General features: G+C 46.7%; 1 protein-coding gene across 2 annotated transcripts in view; it reads left to right on the forward strand.

Moving 5' to 3' along the window:
• Positions 1-15,994, forward strand: part of KCNH5 (potassium voltage-gated channel subfamily H member 5) — a 257,699-nt gene extending 241,705 nt beyond the window's left edge. For both annotated transcript variants that reach the window (XM_077323911.1, XM_077323912.1), the window contains one exon: positions 14,676-15,994. In XM_077323911.1, the coding sequence (XP_077180026.1) occupies positions 14,676-15,623 (948 nt within the window). In that variant the 3' untranslated portion in view covers positions 15,624-15,994. The remainder of the gene's footprint in view (positions 1-14,675) is intronic.
• The last annotated feature ends 2,891 nt before the right edge of the window (positions 15,995-18,885 follow it).

Genomic DNA, 18,885 nt, shown 5'->3' on the forward strand with positions numbered 1-18,885 from the left:
TCACAGGGTGTCCAGTGGAGAGGAAGGTGATTGTAAGCCACTTTGAGTGTTCTTTTCTTGGATGCTTTAGGGTGCTTTGGGCTGATCCTGCGTTGAGCAGGGGGTTGGACTAGATGGCCTTTATGGCCCCTTCCAACTCTATGATTCTGTGATTCTATGGCCTGTATGGCCCCTTCCAACTCTATGATTCTATGATTCTTCAGGAAGTGAAAAGCGGGGTATAAAAATAGACCATCAAAACTATTAAAACCAAGCAAGACACTCGTGCAGAAGCATTAAAAACAGTGTAGGGTGAATGAGGACAGTTGCGGGCACAACTAGAGCTGTGAAAAACCTATGGGCCGGCCTTACAACAGACACTGTACAAATCAGCAAAAAATGTGAAGAAAGGCTCTGATTCTCTCCCGTTGCTCTCAAGCCGACAGAAGAAGACTTAACTCCCCCGAAATCTCCTTTCCAGGCAAAATTCCAGCCTGAAAGATTGCAGGCATTTAGCAAGGCGCTCGGATTCCGGAGATTAACTCATTGTCAGCTGCTTCTCTCTCCCCCTCAACAGCTAACACCCCCCCCTGCCCCCATGAGATTCAACAATGCCATTTTAATAGCCAAACGCAGCTTCTAGAACAGGGGAATTAAGGCGAATTTATCGGGAGGGCAATTTAAGAGACGGGTTCGTTTCTCTTGAAAGGCCGACGCACAAATCAAAGTGATGCAGCCGGAAGGAGATAAAAAACCCCCACGATATTCTAATTGCGGTGAAGAAAAGTCGTTTCTCGTTACCCGTCCCGAGACTTCCAGCCTCTGGTATGAGCTGAGATTTGCTCTTGGGAACTAATGAACAAAACATACCAGAAGCTGGACTTTGAAGCACCGATGAGATGCGCCCCTTAAAGTGGGTTGAAGTCCGTATCCTGACACGGTCCGAAGACATTTGCATGAGGCAGTGCTCTGGAAAGCAACTGCGACAAATCAAATGTTGGAATATGCTGCATCTGTAGCGTGCCTGATTCGGGCCAGTTTCTCCGTGTAGCACAGTGCCTTGCCCCACATGGATCAGGGCCATAGCCTCTCTCCCCCCCCCCCATTTCCCTCTTTAAGGACACTGGGAGTGACACCCTTTTCCACTGTGGGGGACCCTCCTCCGCCCCCACAATAATTGCACTCTGTTCGTGCCCAATGAATCCTTAAACTGGCTCTGGTGTCATGGCCCCCGTGAATCCTTAAACCGCTTGTGTGCATGATTCAACAGCATCTGAAGAATATGCAAGGTTGTGCGTTTTGAAATATGCAACATCTGTAGTGAGCATGATTCAAAAGCACATCAAGAATATCCAATATTCTGCTTGCAGGGAGGGGCGACCTCTGAATCAAAATAACCAGTGAATGAATGAACGAACAAACAAACAAACAAACTTCCTTGTATTTTTCAAAACATCTCCTCCAATGTGCTGATTAGCTCCCTAGGAGACTTCCTGCTTCTTTGAGTATACTTCCTAGAATTATAGAATCATAGAATCACAGAGTTGGAAGGGGTCTCCTGGGTCATCTAGTCCAACCCCCTGCACTGTGCAGGACACTCACAACCCTATCACTCATCCACTGTCACCTGCCACCCCCTTGAACCTTCACAGAATCAGCTTCTCCATCTGATGGCTCTCCAGCCTCTGTTTAAAAATCTCCAAAGATGGAGAACCCACCACCTCCCGAAGAAGCCTGTTCCACTGAGAAAGTGTCAGGAACTTCGTCCGGAGGTTTAGACGGAATTTAGAATCATTGAATTGGAAGGGACCTCCTGGGTCATCTAGTCCAACCCCCTGCACTATGCAGGACACAGTCACAACCCTCTCGCTCATCCACTGTCACCTGCCACCCGCTTGAACCTTCACAGAATCAGCCTCTCCGTCAGATGGCTCTACAGCCTCTGTTTAAAAATCTCCAACAGTGACCCCAATTTCTTGCTCCAGTGATCCCACCACCAAAAATCTCCAGAATCCAGCTTCCCTGATTGCCTCCAGTTAGTCAGTTAGACTGTTAGGACTCTCTCCTCTCTTCTTTACATAGCTGCTTCTGGACTCAATTGTCCACAAGAGCTGCTTGCACACATAAGAAACTGGGTGATAATAGCTGAGATGGCAGTAAATTAGCCTACATTTCAAATAAAGGGCAGTAAATTGAAGACTGGCAATCTTCAAGCAAAGGTTGGATACACACTTTTCTTGGATGCTTTAGGATGCTTAGGGCTAATCCTGCGTTGAGCAGGGGGTTGGACTAGATGGCCTGTATGGCCCCTTCCAACTCGATGATTCTGTAATTCTATGATTCTAAATTCGGATACGGATCTGTTGAGAACGCAAGAATGAAGTTTGTGTCCAGTGGCCCCTTTAAGACCAACGAAGCTTTGTTTCTGAGTACAAGTGAGAACTGAGTGATTTAGCGTGTGGAGTGAAGAAGTGTTCCTGCATGCAAAAGCTTATATCTTGAAGAAAACTTAAAGGGGCCATCGGTCTCAAACATAGTCCTGTTGTCTCAGAGGGTAAAAGAGAGGAGGAAAAAGGTAAGAACATCAACCCTTGTTTAACGTCAATACTTAATTTAACATGGCAAAATACTTTTGTATTACTTACTTACTTTACTTAATTAATTAATTAATTAATTAATTATGTATTAACATGGTTAAATAAAGCCTTCACAGTCCTGCTTAAACCTGAGTAGGGTGTGCTCAACACCACCTGAGGCTTTCTTTTGGTGAAAGGGGAATGCTATAACACCAAAGCGCTAATGCCAGCTTACGAACATTGATGTGTCTTTTTTTTTTTGAGGGGAGGGGGGGCAAAGCGGACCCTGTCATTGCTATCCTTTGCTCTATTTATTTATTTTTTACATGTTGAGAATTAAAGTGGTAAGGAAGGCAGCTTGGAAACTCAAGAACAACAAGAGTTGTGGATTTCCTGTATTCTGCAGGGGGTTGGACCCTGGAGTTCCCCTCCAACTCTATGATTCTATGATTTTAACAACCTTATTTTTATATCCTGCCCTTCCCAGTTGGTTCATCAGATCTCAGAAGCTAAGCAGGGTTGAGTCTGCACAGGGCTTTTTATCCACTATCCAGCCCGAATAAATCTGTCCCCTCTGCACTGAATTCGATTTCCATTTTGATTTTGGGCACTTTAAAATTTTCCCTCTGCAACATGCATGATTGATCCATAGTGACCCTACCTTTCCCCCTGTGATATTCAGGAGCGAATATAAGCTGCATTATTTGAAAAAACGCAAACCAGTATAAGTGTAGATTTCTGCTTTTTGCGAATTAACTTCCTGCTCTGTGCCTGCAACACTAACATAGTAAAACATTCTTCCCTGATTGGCCAGGGCCTCAGTTCAAAGATTTCCTGGTTCCCAGTTGCAAGGTTTCCCTCCCTGTTTTAAAGTGACTGTGCTTCAGAAGCCCACACTTCTCTCAGCAGAGATTTGCCTCATTCTCTGAGAGGCTGCTGCTGGCTTGGGAGTCAAAAGAGAAGAAATAAAGCACTAATACCAGCTGGAATTCACCTGACCCCACCTCTCGCTAGTTCAGGAAAGGTAGTTCAAATTTGTGAGCACCGCTACGCTTCCCCCCGCTGAGCTTCCCCAATCAAGTGCAGAAGGCTTTCTGTTTCAGTTTGGGGGGGAGGAAAGAGGAAGACCTGGGTTCAAATCGATCTGAATTCAGGAGGATCGACAACAGAAAAAACAAAGAAAGTGCAGAATCAGCCCTGGTCAGGATTAGAAAAGTAGACCCCCCAGAGAAACTTTTCAGAGGAAGGCCGTGACCAACCACCTCTATGGCTCACTTGCTTTGACAGCCCCTCCATGGGACCTCCATAAATCAGATGCCACTTGCCAGCACTTTACACAGACACAGAGAATTAAAGTATTTAAGGAGGGGGGGGGAACAATGAGTATTACACAATGTGATTTTTTTTAAGCCTTGGCGAATTGTCTCCCCCCCCCCGCCCCTCCCAGTTTCTCAACTCCCTGACAACTTTTATTAGAGGCTTTCAGATCCCTTTAGCATTACTTAATCCACTCCCTGGCAATTTCCCGCCTGTGGTTCTTTTAGGGGGGGAGGGGGGGTAAATAATTTTACATAACGAATTATGTGCACGCGTTGCTTCCTTTGGACAACTTCAGCGCCCAGGTCCTTTAGCATCCTCACTTTTGATGAGCGTATTTATAGACTGCGTTATATAATGAGGATTAAGGGAGGGCGGGGTTTTTTTTCGTCCAACCGGTACTTTTGTTTGTTAACGGCTGGCTATATTGCGGGCAGGCTTAATGGACTTCCAGCCCTCCAAGTTTGCCACCGTAATTGGCCTTTGGGGGGTTTCTTAGCTTAAAACGTCTCCGCGTTTCCTTACTTCAAAAGCCTGCTTTAATTCTTTGAACCCAAGAGGGAATGGCCAATGAAAACGTGGGAAATAAGCTCTTAGTTAAAATAACTGCCCGCAGATGTTGTCCCTGGTTTTACACTGATTCCGTGCGTTTGGGTAGTTGTCATCCTTCCAGAAAAAGAGATTTCCATAGACTGAGGGATGTAATATGCATTATCCACACCAGGGGCTAAAAGCCAGTTTTAGAGTTCTTCCTAGAGAATGTTGGTAATTGTAGTGGAATCATAGAATCCTGGGTCATCTAATCCAACCCCCTGCACTATGCAGGACACTCACAACCCTCTCACTCATCCACTGTCACCTGCCACCCCCTTGAACCTTCACAGAATCAGCCTCTCCGTCAGATGGCTCTCCAGCCTCTGTTTAAAAATCTCCAAAGATGGAGAACCCACCACCTCCCGAGGAAGCCTGTTCCACTGAGAAACCGCTCTAACTGTCAGGAACTTCTTCTGGAGGTTTAGACGGAATTTAGAATCAGAGAATCATAGAGATGGAAGGTACCTCCTGGGTCATCTAGTCCAACCCCCTGCACTATGCAGGACACTCACAACCCTCTCGCTCATCCACTGTCACCTGCCACCCCCTTGAACCTTCACAGAATCAGCCTCTCCGTCAGATGGCTCTCCAGCCTCTGTTTAAAGATCTCCAAAGATGGAGAACCCACCACCTCCCGAGGAAGCCTGTTCCACTGAGAAACCGCTCTAACTGTCAGGAACTTCTTCTGGAGGTTTAGACGGAATTTAGAATCAGAGAATCATAGAGATGGAAGGGACCTCCTGGGTCATCTAGTCCACCCCCCTGCACTATGCAGGACACTCACAACCCTCTCGCTCCTCCACTGTCACCTGCCACCCCCTTGAACCTTCACAGAAGGCTTGTGAGTGTCCTGCATAGTGCAGGGGGTTGGACTAGATGACCCAGGAGGTCCCTTCCAACTCTAGGATTCTATGATTCTAGGGGGAAGCACAACCAACTCTGCCCAGCCTCGAGGGGCACTAGGCCCAGAGCCTTCATATACCGTGATGGTTAGCGTCAGCCCACAACCCATCTCCTCCAGCACTGCTTCCAGTCTGGGGGCTGATGCCGTGGGTGATCTCAAGCTCCCATGGCCCCACTGAGAGAAGCAGCACTGCAGTGATGGGTTGTACAGCCACGGAGATTGCTCCAGGGCCATTTTCACTTCCCAGTACGCTTCCGGTCTTTTCCTTCCACCAACAGAAAGGCTGTTCCTTCGCAGGACAGAAGGCTGACGTGACTTAGATCCAAGCCGTAGGCCTCTGCTTGGCTATGCTTGTTCTTTATTTATAGGCTTGCTGAAGATGCGTTAAATGACGCATCGAGTTCCCTTGCCTTGCCGCAGAGAGACAGAAGAGAAAGATTTGGGTTAAGATAACGACCAGGAGAATCTCGTATTACTGCTACCTTGACCGTCCCTGGGTTACACATAGAGAGAGCTCTTCCCTTTCCAGGGCTGACAGTCAGTTAACCTTTACTTAACCTTCACTAGAAGCATTGCCTGCCTTCCCCCCTTTCTGACCATCCCCTAAAGCAGGGCTGGACAGCGGCTGGACAGATCCTTTTCCTGAATAGATGGAAGTCAATTAATTTTTAATATATTTTTTAATTTGTTAAACATTTATCGGGTGATATGACCATGTATGGTCATGTTAACCCCTCCCCCCTCCCAAAATGGCCAATGATGGGCCTGGAGGTCACGGGGAGGGCCCCAGCTGGGTATGTGCACAGCCATGCTTCCCTAACATATTCTGCACGTTTGCGTCTCTCAAAGCATGAAAAATATTTCAGGGGTTTCTCAATGATAAAAAAATGTTGAGAAAGGCTGGCTTAATCACTTGCTGGGGTTGCCATAAATAAACTGTAACTTAGAATCATAGAACCATAGAGCTGAAAGAAGCCAGACAGGAAATCTAGTCCCACCCCCTGCTCAATGCAGGATCAGCCTCAAGCATCCAGGAGAAGGATCTGTCCAGCCGATGCTTGAAGACCCCCAGTGAGGGGGAGCTCCCCACCTCCTTAGGCAGCCCCTTCCCCTGCTGAACTAGACTCCTAGAATCCTAGAGTGGGAAGGGGCCATGCAGGCCATCTAGTCCCACCCCCTGCTCAATGCAGGATCAGCCTCAAGCATCCAGGAGAAGGATCTGTCCAGCCGATGCTTGAAGACCCCCAGTGAGGGGGAGCTCCCCACCTCCTGAGGCAGCCCCTTCCACTGATGAACTAGACTCCTAGAATCCTAGAGTGGGAAGGGGCCATCCAGGCCATCTAGTCCCACCCCATGCTCAGTGCAGGATCAGCCTCAAGCATGCAGGAGAAGGATCTGTCCAGCCGCTGCTTGAAGACCACCAGTGAGGGGGAGCTCCCCACCTCCTTAGGCAGCCCCTTCCACTGCTGAACTAGACTCACAGAATCCTAGAGTGGGAAGGGGCCATGCAGGCCATCTAGTCCCACCCCCTGCTCAATGCAGGATCAGCCTCAAGCATCCAGGAGAAGGATCTGTCCAGCCGATGCTTGAAGACCCCCAGTGAGGGGGAGCTCCCCACCTCCTTAGGCAGCCCCTTCCCCTGCTGAACTAGACTCCTAGAATCCTAGAGTGGGAAGGGGCCATGCAGGCCATCTAGTCCCACCCCCTGCTTAATGCAGGATTAGCCTCAAGCATCCAGGAGAAGGATCTGTCCAGCCGATGCTTGAAGACCCCCAGTGAGGGGGAGCTCCCCACCTCCTGAGGCAGCCCCTTCCACTGATGAACTAGACTCCTAGAATCCTAGAGTGGGAAGGGGCCATCCAGGCCATCTAATCCCATCCCATTATTCTCCATCTAGTTTAAACCCATTATTCTCCATCTAGTTTAAACCCATTACTTTGGGTCCTCTCTTTTGCTGCTGTTAGGAACCTTTCCCTGCCGTCCTCCAAGTGACAAGCTTTCAAAAACTTAGAGGGCTATCATGTCCCCTCTCAGCCTCCTCTTCTCCAGGCTGAACCTTCCCAAGTCCCTCAGCCTTTCCTCCTAGAGCAGGGGTAGTCAAACTGCGGCCCTCCAGATGTCCATGGACTACAATTCTCAGGAGCCCCTGCCAGCATTTGCTGGCAGGGGCTCCTGGGAATTGTAGTCCATGGACATCTGGAGGGCCGCAGTTTGACTACCCCTGTCCTAGAGCTTGGTCCCCAGTCCCTGAATCATCCTTATTGCTCTCCCCTACTCCCTCTCCATTTTATCCACACCCTGTTTAAAGTGAGGCCTCCAAAACTGCAGCCAGGGCTCCAGGTGGGGGTCTGACCGGCAGTCTACGGGGAACCAAGACATCTTGTGATTTTGATGTGATGACTCTTCTTGGTACTTTCCACACACAGAGTCCATGTCAGCTGAATGGATCACAACAGCAGCCCTTAAACCCACAGTCCGGAGACGGAGGGAGGGCTCGTGGTCTAAGTTTGGAGAGCCAGTTTGGTGTAGGGGTTAGGAGTGCGGACTTCTAATCTGGCATGCCAGGTTCGATTCTGCGCTCCCCCACATGCAACCAGCTGGGTGACCTTGGGCTCTCTATGGCACTGATAAAACTGTTCTGACCGAGCAGTGATATCAGGGCTCTCTCAGCCTCACCCACCTCACAGGGTGTCTGTTGTGGGGAGAGGAAAGGGAAGGAGATTGTAAGCGGCTTTGAGCCTCCTTTGGGTAGAGAAAAGCGGCATATAAGAACCAACTCTTCTTATTCAGTAATATCAGGGCTCTCTCAGCCTCACCTCCCTCACAGGGGTCTGTTGTGGGGAGAGGAAAGGGAAGGCGACTGTAAGCTGCTTTGAGCCTCCTTCGGGTAGGGAAAAGCGGCATATAAGAACCAACTCTTCTTCTTCTTCTTCTAAGTCTCCCCACAAAAGGAAAATTAACTCTACCACTGAATTCCCATCACACAAATGAAGACGTCTCTCGCCATGCAAGAGAGAATGCCTCCATTTCCCTGGAGAAAGCCTGTACTTGGAGATTAATTGGGTTCTTTCCCCGTAGGGTCCCCTTGGGCACAAACTTCTTCAATCTAGCCCCCCTTTTCCCCCAGTGTAACTCTCTGTGTGGGCGTCCATGTTTCCTGGGAAGAGAAACAAAGGCATAGCAGAGGCTTGTCCTATCCTTTCCTTTTTGTTCTGCTAATAAAAACCCTCCTCCTCTTTCTCACAACACATCGGTTGTCAAGGACAAGGGGCCGTCAAAATTCCCAACATTGATCTCTATTAGGACTGATGTGACATTTCAGAGAAATTTCAGGCAAAGTTTTCTCGGGGAGTTTGAGCATGAGTGTGTTATTTAAAACCCAAAAATCAGTCTCGATGGGAAACAGTAGTGGTTTATTTTAGTAGCACCTGTACCATGCACTGAGGACTCCGCAGTTCCAATGGCCTCATGGTGCTTGTGGTTAAGAGCAGTAGCTTCTAATCTGGGGAGCTGGGTTTGATTTCTCGCTCCTACACATGCAGCCAGCTGGGAGAGCTTAAACTCACCACAGCACTGATAAAGTTGTTCTGACTGAGCAGGAATCTCAGGGCTCTCTCAGACTCACCTACCTCACAGGGTGTCTGTTGTGGGGAGAGGAAAGGGAAGGCGAATGGAAGCCACTTTGAGACTCCTTCGGGTAGAGAAAAGCGGCATATAAGAACCAACTCTTCTTCTTCTTTTTCAGTAATATCAGGGCTCTCTCAGCCTCCCCTCCCTCACAGAGAATCTGTTGTGGGGAGAGGAAAGGGAAGGCCAATGTAAGCTGCTTTGAGACTCCTTCAGTTATAGAGAAGCGGCATATAAGAACCAATTCTTCTTTTTCAGTAATCTCAGGGCTCTCTCAGCCTCACTTCCCTCAAAGGGTGTCTGTTGTTGGGAGAGGAAAGGGAAGGAGAATGTAAGCCACTTTGAGACTCCTTTGTGTAGAGAAAAGTGGCATATAAGAACCAAGTCTTCTTTTTCTTCAGTAATATCCGGGCTCTTTCAGCTTCACCTCCCTTACAGGGTGTCTGTTGTGGGGAGAGGAAAGGGAAGGAGATTGTAAGCCACTTTGAGACTCCTTTGAGTAGAGAAAAGAGGCATATAAGAACCAACTCTTCTTCAGTTATCTCAGGGCTCTCTCAGCCTCCCCTCCTTCACAGGGTGTCTGTTGTTGGGAGAGGAAAGGGAAGGCGAATGTAAGCCACTTTGAGACTCCTTTGTGTAGAGAAAAGCGGCATATAAGAACCAAATCTTCTTTTTCTTCAGTAATATCCGGGCTCTTTCAGCTTCACCTCCCTTACAGGGTGTCTGTTGTGGGGAGAGGAAAGGGAAGGAGATTGTAAGCCACTTTGAGACTCCTTTGAGTAGAGAAAAGAGGCATATAAGAACCAACTCTTCTTCAGTTATCTCAGGGCTCTCTCAGCCTCCCCTCCTTCACAGGGTGTCTGTTGTTGGGAGAGGAAAGGGAAGGCGAATGTAAGCCACTTTGAGACTCCTTTGTGTAGAGAAAAGCGGCATATAAGAACCAAGTCTTCTTTTTCTTCAGTAATATCCGGGCTCTTTCAGCTTCACCTCCCTTACAGGGTGTCTGTTGTGGGGAGAGGAAAGGGAAGGAGATTGTAAGCCACTTTGAGACTCCTTCTGTTATAGAAAAGAGGCATATAAGAACCAACTCTGCTGCAGCCAGTGGTGCTGCTGTATGGTTAGGCAGCTTTCACTCTGCGATTGTTAGGGGGTCTTCATACTTGCACTGCTTGCAGACTGCAAGAGCAAAAATAAAGCTGCTATGCATGCTCTGTTAGGAACTGAGCATGCACCTTGTTCATTGAGCATGCACCCAGCCCACAAGCTGCATAAGGACAACCCTAGAGTCCGGTAGCACCTTTAAAACCAACCAAGTTTTGTTCACGGTATGATGCCATGTCATGGCATGGAAGCAATCTGTTAACTGATTACTTAACAAATGTAAAAAATATATTTAAAATTAATTAATTAATTAACTCCCACCAATTCACGAATCCCTGGTTGAGAAAGTCTGCCTTATACCAAGATTCAGGTCGGTCGCCATGTTGGCCTGAAGCAGCAGAACGAAGTCCAGGGGCACCTTTATGACCAATTCTGGGAAGAAGAAGAGTTGGTTCTTATATGCCGCTTTTCTCTACCCAATGGGATCTCAGAGCGGCTTCCATTCGCCTTCCCTTTCCTCTCCCCACAACAGACACCTTGTGAGTGGTAAAAGGCAGTGGTAAAAAAGGCAAATGCCATTTTGGGCTGTATCAACAGGGGCATCACATCAAAATCACAAGATGTCATAGTCCCATTGTATACGGCACTGGTCAGACCACACCTGGAGTACTGTGTGCAGTTCTGGAGGCCTCACTTCAAGAAGGACAGAGATAAAATTGAAAGGGTACAGAGGAGAGCGACGAAGATGATCTGGGGCCAAGGGACCAAGCCCTATGAAGATAGGTTGAGGGACTTGGGAATGTTCAGCCTGGAGAAAAGGAGGTTGAGAGGGGACATGATAGCCCTCTTTAAGTATTTGAAAGGTTGTCACTTGGAGGAGGGCAGGATGCTGTTTCTGTTGGCTGCAGAGGAAAGGACACGCAGTAATGGGTTTAAACTTCAAGTACAATGATATAGGCTAGATATCAGGGGGGGAAATTTCACAGTCAGAGTAGTTCAGCAGTGGAATAGGCTGCCTAGGGAGGTGGTTTAGCTCCCCCTCACTGGCAGCCTTCAAGCAAAGGTTGGATACACACTTTTCTTGGGTGCTTTAGGATGCTTAGGGCTGATCCTGCGTTGAACAGGGGGTTGGACTAGATGGCCTGTATGGCCCCTTCCAACTCTACGATTCTGTGATTCTAAAATAAACCACTTCTGTTTCCCAGCAATACTGATTTTGGGGCTTTAAATAACATGCTCATAGTCAAACTTCCCAAGAAAACTTTGCCTGACATTGCCTGTAAGGGAGGGGAGGCTGTAAGAGAGGGGAGATATCACTAATTGGTTAGAACAGCTTTATCAGGGCTGTGGGTAGCCCAATGTCACCCAGTTTGGTCTACCTTCAGGTAGAGAAAAGCAGCATATAAGAACCAACTCCTTCTCCTTCTCCTTCTCCTTCTCCTTCTCCTTCTCCTTCTCCTTCTCCTTCTCCTTCTCCTTCTTCTTCTTCTTCTTCTTCTTCTTCTTCTTCTTCTTCTTCTTCTTCTTCCTGTTGCATGTGGGGAAGCAGGGAATCAAACCCGGCTCACCAGATTAGAAGTCTGCACTTCATGTTCATGCATACTTCTCTGATGATCCCTTGTACTGAATCAGACCCCAGATCCCTCAAGCTCATTATGATCTTCTCTGATTGGAAATACACATCATTTGTTAATTCTTAAATCCCGTTCGGTGCTCCGGGTGGGTTAGATCCTCTCGAGAGTACCTCCCCTCCCGACTTCTCATTTTGGTAAAAAAAGAAAAGTTGTCATATTTTTAACCTGGTTTTTAATATTGCTTTTAAGCCCTAGGATCGCTGTGTACTGTATTACATTGTGTAACGTGCCTGGAGAACCAGCTGGCCACGGGAGGGAGGGAGGTGACATATAATTAAAAATTTTATTGGCTGCCCCCTGCTACTGGCACCTCAGAAGACAGGAGTCGAACGAGGGCAAGTGCCGTTCTTAAATGAAGATACATGTCCCCTTATTTGGGTCATAGCAGGAAGATAAAAGCGTTGGGCTGGTTTTCTCTTCTGCTGATGAACGTGTTGAAGATTCAGAATTACTGTAAACAGCTGCATTAACTCTGGCTTGGCAAGCAGATACTTACTGTGTTTGAAAGCATTTTTTTATCTTTTTTTTTTTTTTTTTGCTTTCGTTAATGATGCCAGAGGGAGCTTTGATCACAACGTTGATTTTCTGGATTAACTTTCAGAGTGTCAACTCCTTCCCCCTCCCCTCCTTCCCGTGACTGCCAGCTCAGTCCCGTAAAATTTGCTTTGGCCTTCTGGATACATCAGGAGAGGAGATGTAATCATTAAGGGATAAATAACGGGCTGCCGTTTTATTACTTCTTAAGGACTCGTTCGTTGGAACTGTCTATGACAGGGGTAGTCAACCTGTGGTCCACCAGATGTCCATGGACTACAATTCCCATGAGCCCCTGCCAGCATTTGCTGGCAGGGGCTCGTGGGAATTGTAGTCCATGGATATCTGGAGGACCACAGGTTGACTACCCCTGGTCTATGAAATTCAGTGAAATAGACACATGATCCGGGAATAGGGGTGTCACCCTCTAAGTGGGGCCTTCTGGAATTACAGCTCATCAGTTCCTTGGAATGTCAGCCTCCAGGTGAGACCTGTGGATCCTCTGAAAATACAGGGGATTACAGAGATCCATTCCCATGGATAAAATAGATGCTTTGGAAGCTGTTCTCTATGGGCCTCTGGGGGGGGCATGGCACATTTGAAGGGAGCCACAGACTGAAAAATGTGAGGAGGGGAGCCCAAAGGGTTTATGGGGAGCCGTGGTCATTCAACCAATTAAATGCCTTTTTTGTCACCCATGACATCATTAATTGCTAGAAAGGTTGATCTTTGTCGAGGGAAAGAAAAAGAAAACGTGTTATCTTTGTGTGGGCTTAAATTAATGCATTCAATGAAAACAAAATGCACAGGCTTATCATGGTTTCAATGTTCTAGAAATCCATCTCATGTATATACCACAAGGTATGTCAAGTATAGTGAGTTAACCCTTATCTTAGGCCTTTTTTAGCCTAGCACATTGCTTAAGTGGCAGGGGTCCCTGGAACTTGAGAAGAGCTCCTAAAGGAGCCATGCCCCCCAAAAAGGGATGAGAATGGTTGCTCTGTGGCATGGCCCCTTTAAATTTTAAATACCTTTTGCCAGCTGCAGTGGTGACATGAGTGAACTCGGAAGGCATTTAAAGGGCTCACAATTCCTTAAATGCCTTCTCCAAGCTGAGAGCTCATTCCAAAGGTATTTAAAGGGACCCAGAGCCCTTTAAATGCATGTGAACTGCAGCAAATCTTTGAAACTGCCAAAATATTTCAGGATTTTACGGGGTTGGCTATTTTAGATAAGCAAAAAAATAGCACAAAATATATCCAGCTGAATTAATAACCTGGAAATACTGATAACGTATATTCCAGGTATTTTTTTTGGCTTGGATTAGCTGATTGCATACCCCGACTCAGAAGCTAAGAAGCTTTAGCCCTCGCTTGTACTTGGATGTCCAGAGTTGTTATGCACTAGCAAGCAATGGTAAACCACTTCTGAATGTTTCTTCCTGTGAAAATCTTATGGGGTCTCTATATATTGCTTGTGACTTGAGTGGGGGAATCAATGATGGATTTTTTAAAATCTAAAAGAAGTCCTCCAATGACACAGAGGAAAATGTCGTCCTTGAGCAAGCAAAGTGGTCCCATGTGGACGGGACCTCCAAAATGCACATCTTCCCACCCAAATAGGATGCAAAGAACATAGAAGGTTTGGAAAAGAACAGAGCAAATTTGAGGAAAACCCAGATCAGGGGGTGACAATGTCATGGAAATGTTTGGGATGTGAAACTGGAGTATATTAGCCTTGTGGAAGCAACCAAAGATTGGGGGAATGCAGGTTCAAATCTTCATAAAGGCATGAAGCTTTCAAGGAGGACCATGGGCCAGTCATACACTCTCAGCCTAAGTTCTCTCAAAGGGTTGTTCTAAAGATAAAATGGAGAAGTCGAGAACCTTGCATAACACTTGAACTTCCAGGGAGCAAAGATAAAATAAAAACGTAGTAGATGATGTATTAACACTCTATCATAATATGATATTCTGAGCCAGCGACAAGAGAGTTTCTGCTTCGTACTGTAATATCATCTTGTTTCTTAACTTCCCTTCAATAATTTCTTTTCTATATACTTGTTTTGTTCCCAGCATGTTATGAAATGTGTCCTAACTGAGTCCTGTGGGAAATACTACACCACAATGAATAACAATGAAGTACATGACATTGGGCAGTAATACAGGCGCGATCAAGGACCAAATGGAATTTTGATATCTGTCTCTATTATCAAGAGTTGCCTTGGTCAACCATCTTTGAATTCAGTTTCAAAGAAAATTACATAAAAGAGACGTGGAAGCATTAATCTCTCTAGGTCTGGAATGTTTTGTCGCGCTCATAAACGTGTTTCGCTTCCCTCTTCCTCCTCCTATTTTCATTTTGGGTCTTATTATATATCGGATTTTTTTCTCCTTCTCTTTCTTGCAGATTATTTTCCGAAAAATCAGCGATGTCAGAAAGGAAGAAGAGGAGCGCCTTCGGCAGAAGAACGAAGTGACCTTGAGCATCCCGGTGGACCACCCCGTGAGGAAACTCTTCCAGAAATTCAAGCAGCAGAAGGAAATGCGAAACCAAGGGGTGACGATCATCGACCCGGAGAGGAACACCCTCCAAGTGGAGACTCGGGCCATGCAGAATGGTGCCGCCATCACTGGCACAAGCGTGGTCACGGTGTCTCAGATCACCCCCATCCAGACCTCCCTGTCTTACGTGAAAACCGCCGAGGTCCTCAGACAGAACAACCGGGAAGCCATGGAGCTCAAACCAAATGGCAACAGCGAGACCAAATGCCTCAAGGTCACCAGCCCCGTGAGGATGAAGAACGGGAACGGGAAAGGGTGGCTGCGGTTAAAAAACAACATGGCGGCCCCGGAGGAGAAAAAGGAGGACTGGAATAACGTCACCAAGGCCGAGTCGATGGGGTTGTTGTCCGACGACCCCAAGGGCATCGACTCGGAGGGGGACATGACCAAAAACCCCCTGAGGAAAACGGACTCGTGCGACAGTGGGATCACGAAAAGTGACCTCCGTTTGGACAAAGCCGGCGAGAACCGCAGCCCCCTAGAACACAGCCCTATCCAAGCCGACGTAAAGCACCCCTTCTACCCCATCCCCGAACAGGCCTTACAAGCCACCCTCCAGGAAGTGAAACACGAACTCAAAGAAGACATCCAGCTGCTCAGCAGCCGGATGGCCGTCCTGGAGAAACAAGTGGCGGAGATTTTAAAAATATTGTCCGAGAGGAGCACATCCCAGACGCCGTCTCCTCAGACCCACTTACCTCTGCAGCTACCACCCCAAATACCTTGTCAGGATATTTTTAGCGTCTCAAGGCCCGAATCGCCCGAATCAGGGAAAGACGAAATCCACTTTTAGTATGATTTGATGCCTATTTCTCTTTATATACGTATTCTAGGCGTATACTGCAAGATGGGCGTGCACAGCTGCACACACACGTACACACCAAGAGAGGCACACATATATAATGTGTGTTTATACGTGTGCGTGTGTGTGCGTATATATATATAAAGTAAATATATATATATATATAGACATATATATTTTCACTTCCATTCAATATGACTTGAACACACACAAAATAAAATGGATTTTGATATGTTGGTTTATTGCATGTCCAGCTGGATTCTGGTCTGCCAAAGAAAACAGGTATTATCCTAGATATCGCTTGTATATTATGCAGTTGACTGCATGCACACTTTCGGTTTATTTATAATCTCTACTACGAAATAAAAGAGGATGAATTTTGTTTAAAAAAAAAAGAGATAAGACTGTGTTTGGTTTTGGTTTTCAAATGGGTCGGGCGATATTCCCTCAAATCTTGATTGATCAATAAATTGAGATTTATGGGGGGGGGGGGGTTATTCGTGATTTTGGCACTCTGCCTGCACATAAGAAGAAGAAGAGTTGGTTCTTATCTGCCGCTTTTCCCTACCTGAAGGAGTCTCAAAGTGGCTTATAATCTCCTTCCCATTCCTCTCCCCACAACAGACACCCTGTGAGGGAGGTGAGTCTGAGAGAGTGCTGATATCACTGCCCGATCAGAACAGTTTTATCAGTGCCGTGGTGAGCCCAAGGTCACCCAGCTGGTTGTATGTGGGGGAGCGCAGAATCGAACCTGGCATGCCAGATTAGAAGTCCGCACTCCTAACCACTGCACCAAACTGGCTGGAGAATTCATGCTATGTGCAATCCTCTAGGCTCCCAGTTGCTATTTTGGATGCAGTGCACCTGAAAGCCAGCTTGGTGTAGTGGTTAAGGGTGGGCAGTCTCTAATCTGGAGAACGGGGTTTGATTCTTCACTCTTCCTCCACACACAGCCAGCTGGTGACTCTGGGCCAATCCCTGTTTTCTCAGAGCTCACTCAGCCCCTCCTACATCACACGGTGTCTGTTGTGAGGAGAGGAAGGGTAGGCAATTGCAAGCCGCTTTGAGACTCCTTCCGGTAGTAAAAAGCGGGGTACAGAAAACCCAGCTCTTCTTCCCTTCTAATTTCCAGATTTTCTTAAAGGTACGCATCGGGGCTGGAAAATGCATGTTTCCTTGTCCGTGCAAAATGGTGACCACATGAAGCAATAGAGCAGTTTCCTGTATACAACACGAGAGTGCCAAAATGGTAATAATTGTGCATATCGACATATGAAGCTGCCTTATATCGAATCAGACACTCGCTCAAGGTTAGTATCATCTTTTCTGACTAGTAGCGGCTCTCCAGGGTCTCAGACAGAGGTCTTTCCCATCACCTCCTGCCAGATCCTTTTAACTAGAAATGCTAGGGATTGAACCTGGGACCATCTAGATGACAAGCAGAGACTCTTCCACAGAGCCACAGCACCTCCCACCAAAGGGCTTGAAAAAGGGATTGGAAAGGGCTTATGCCAGGCATAGGGAAATCTTTTGGTCCATGTATGATGTCATACCAGGGTTTCTCAACCAGGGTTTCATGAAATCCTGGGGTTTCCTGATGGCCCTGGAAGAGTTTCCCGAATGGATGGGAGTTAATTAATTTTTAATATATTTTTAAAATTTGTTGATCAGTGATATGACTATATATGGTCATGTCGACCAGTTCCCCCGTCCCAAAATGGCCAATGATGGGCCTGGAGGGGGTGGGAAGGGGAGGGGCTACAGGTGGGCATGTCCCCAGCTCTGCTTCCCAACCATCTTCTGCACATTCATGCCACTTCTTGGGTTTCTCAAAGCCTGAAGGATGGTTCAGGGGTTTCTCAACAGTAAGAAAAAGTTGAGAAAGGCTGCGATATACCCTTAAAATGATGCATCAGAAATGGTGGCCACAGACATTGTTGCTGTATACATGGAATTTCAGCGTTCTTTCTCTCCAAAGATGCAGTTCTGCCTAGTTATGCCTGGTGTTACCCAAAGTATAGCTTGTATCACTGATCATGGCTGACCATATTATATCTTTTATTTGGAGATGTTGAGAGCAGCAGACAGATCAGGTGGAGGTCAGTGGACTTTGTGAATCAAACTGAAATCCAAGAAGAAAGGATTCAGGCAGCTTGTCATATTGGTCCAGAGCGGCAGAACAAAGCTTGGGTCCAAGGACACCTTTAAGGCCAACAAAGTTTCACATGAAAGTTTATACCTTATTTGTTGGTTTTGACAACGCCCCTGGACTCAAACTTTGTTCTGAAATCCAAGCGGTATCTGGAACCCCAGAATTTCATTGGCACATTCTGCACTGAATCCCAGGGGTGAAAGTAACTTCAATTTCTTAATGACATCCTGTTGGGGATGGGGGTGAGTAGATAGGAGGTACCACTTTGGCCACTTTCTTACCGGTGCCCTAGACTGGCCTGGACAATTTACTGTCCTCCTGCAAAACACCACCCCCAAACTTCAAAGTTGTCTCTTATTGGTAGAGGCCAAGTCCATAGGGATGGAACCTAAAACCTGTATCTGCAGAGCCATCTCTTCCACTATACCCCCAAAAGATCATTATGATCAAGCAACAAAAATATGCTCAGGATCCCCAGCCCAAAGAAATTAAACTAGCCTTGACCCTTTCCTTTTTAGTCCTGGACCCAGCCTGGTAAAACGTTTTCCCTGGTGAGACTGGGGCCTTATAAGAGAACTGTTCTGCCAGACCAGGCAATCACATCACAAAGATACTGGCCTCCCTGATCGAGAATCCACCTATCTCTACTGATCAAAATGCCAACTGACCCTCGGTCATCAAAAACTGGAAGGTGGGTGATTTTAACTGTGTTAAATGCATTCATGTGTCTTAGCATGCATGTCACCTCAAAGCAATGAGGCTGATAAACAGGGCAGGCAAAGGCCTGGATCCAGCACAGAGTTTCTGTAGGTGGAAAGATTTCTATTTCCTGAACATGACCTTCTCACCCCTACCCAGCACCTGTTACCAGAATTAAACCAAGTCTCCTGAATTATGATGGGGGAATTAGCAATTCTAAAAGACAGATAACAATGCAAGAGGAGGTAACAAGCAGGATTCTTCACTGGGGTATTCAAAGAGAAGATTGGTCAAATATCTTAGGCAGAAGCAGTTCTTAAACAATAAAAAGGGTTTTTATAGAGGATAATGGAAAAAAAAACCCAACTCCTGAGTACATATACTGATTAAACTAAACTCACT

Source organism: Paroedura picta, chromosome 2 (genome assembly GCF_049243985.1).
Source record: "Paroedura picta isolate Pp20150507F chromosome 2, Ppicta_v3.0, whole genome shotgun sequence".
NCBI lineage: Eukaryota > Metazoa > Chordata > Lepidosauria > Squamata > Gekkonidae > Paroedura > Paroedura picta.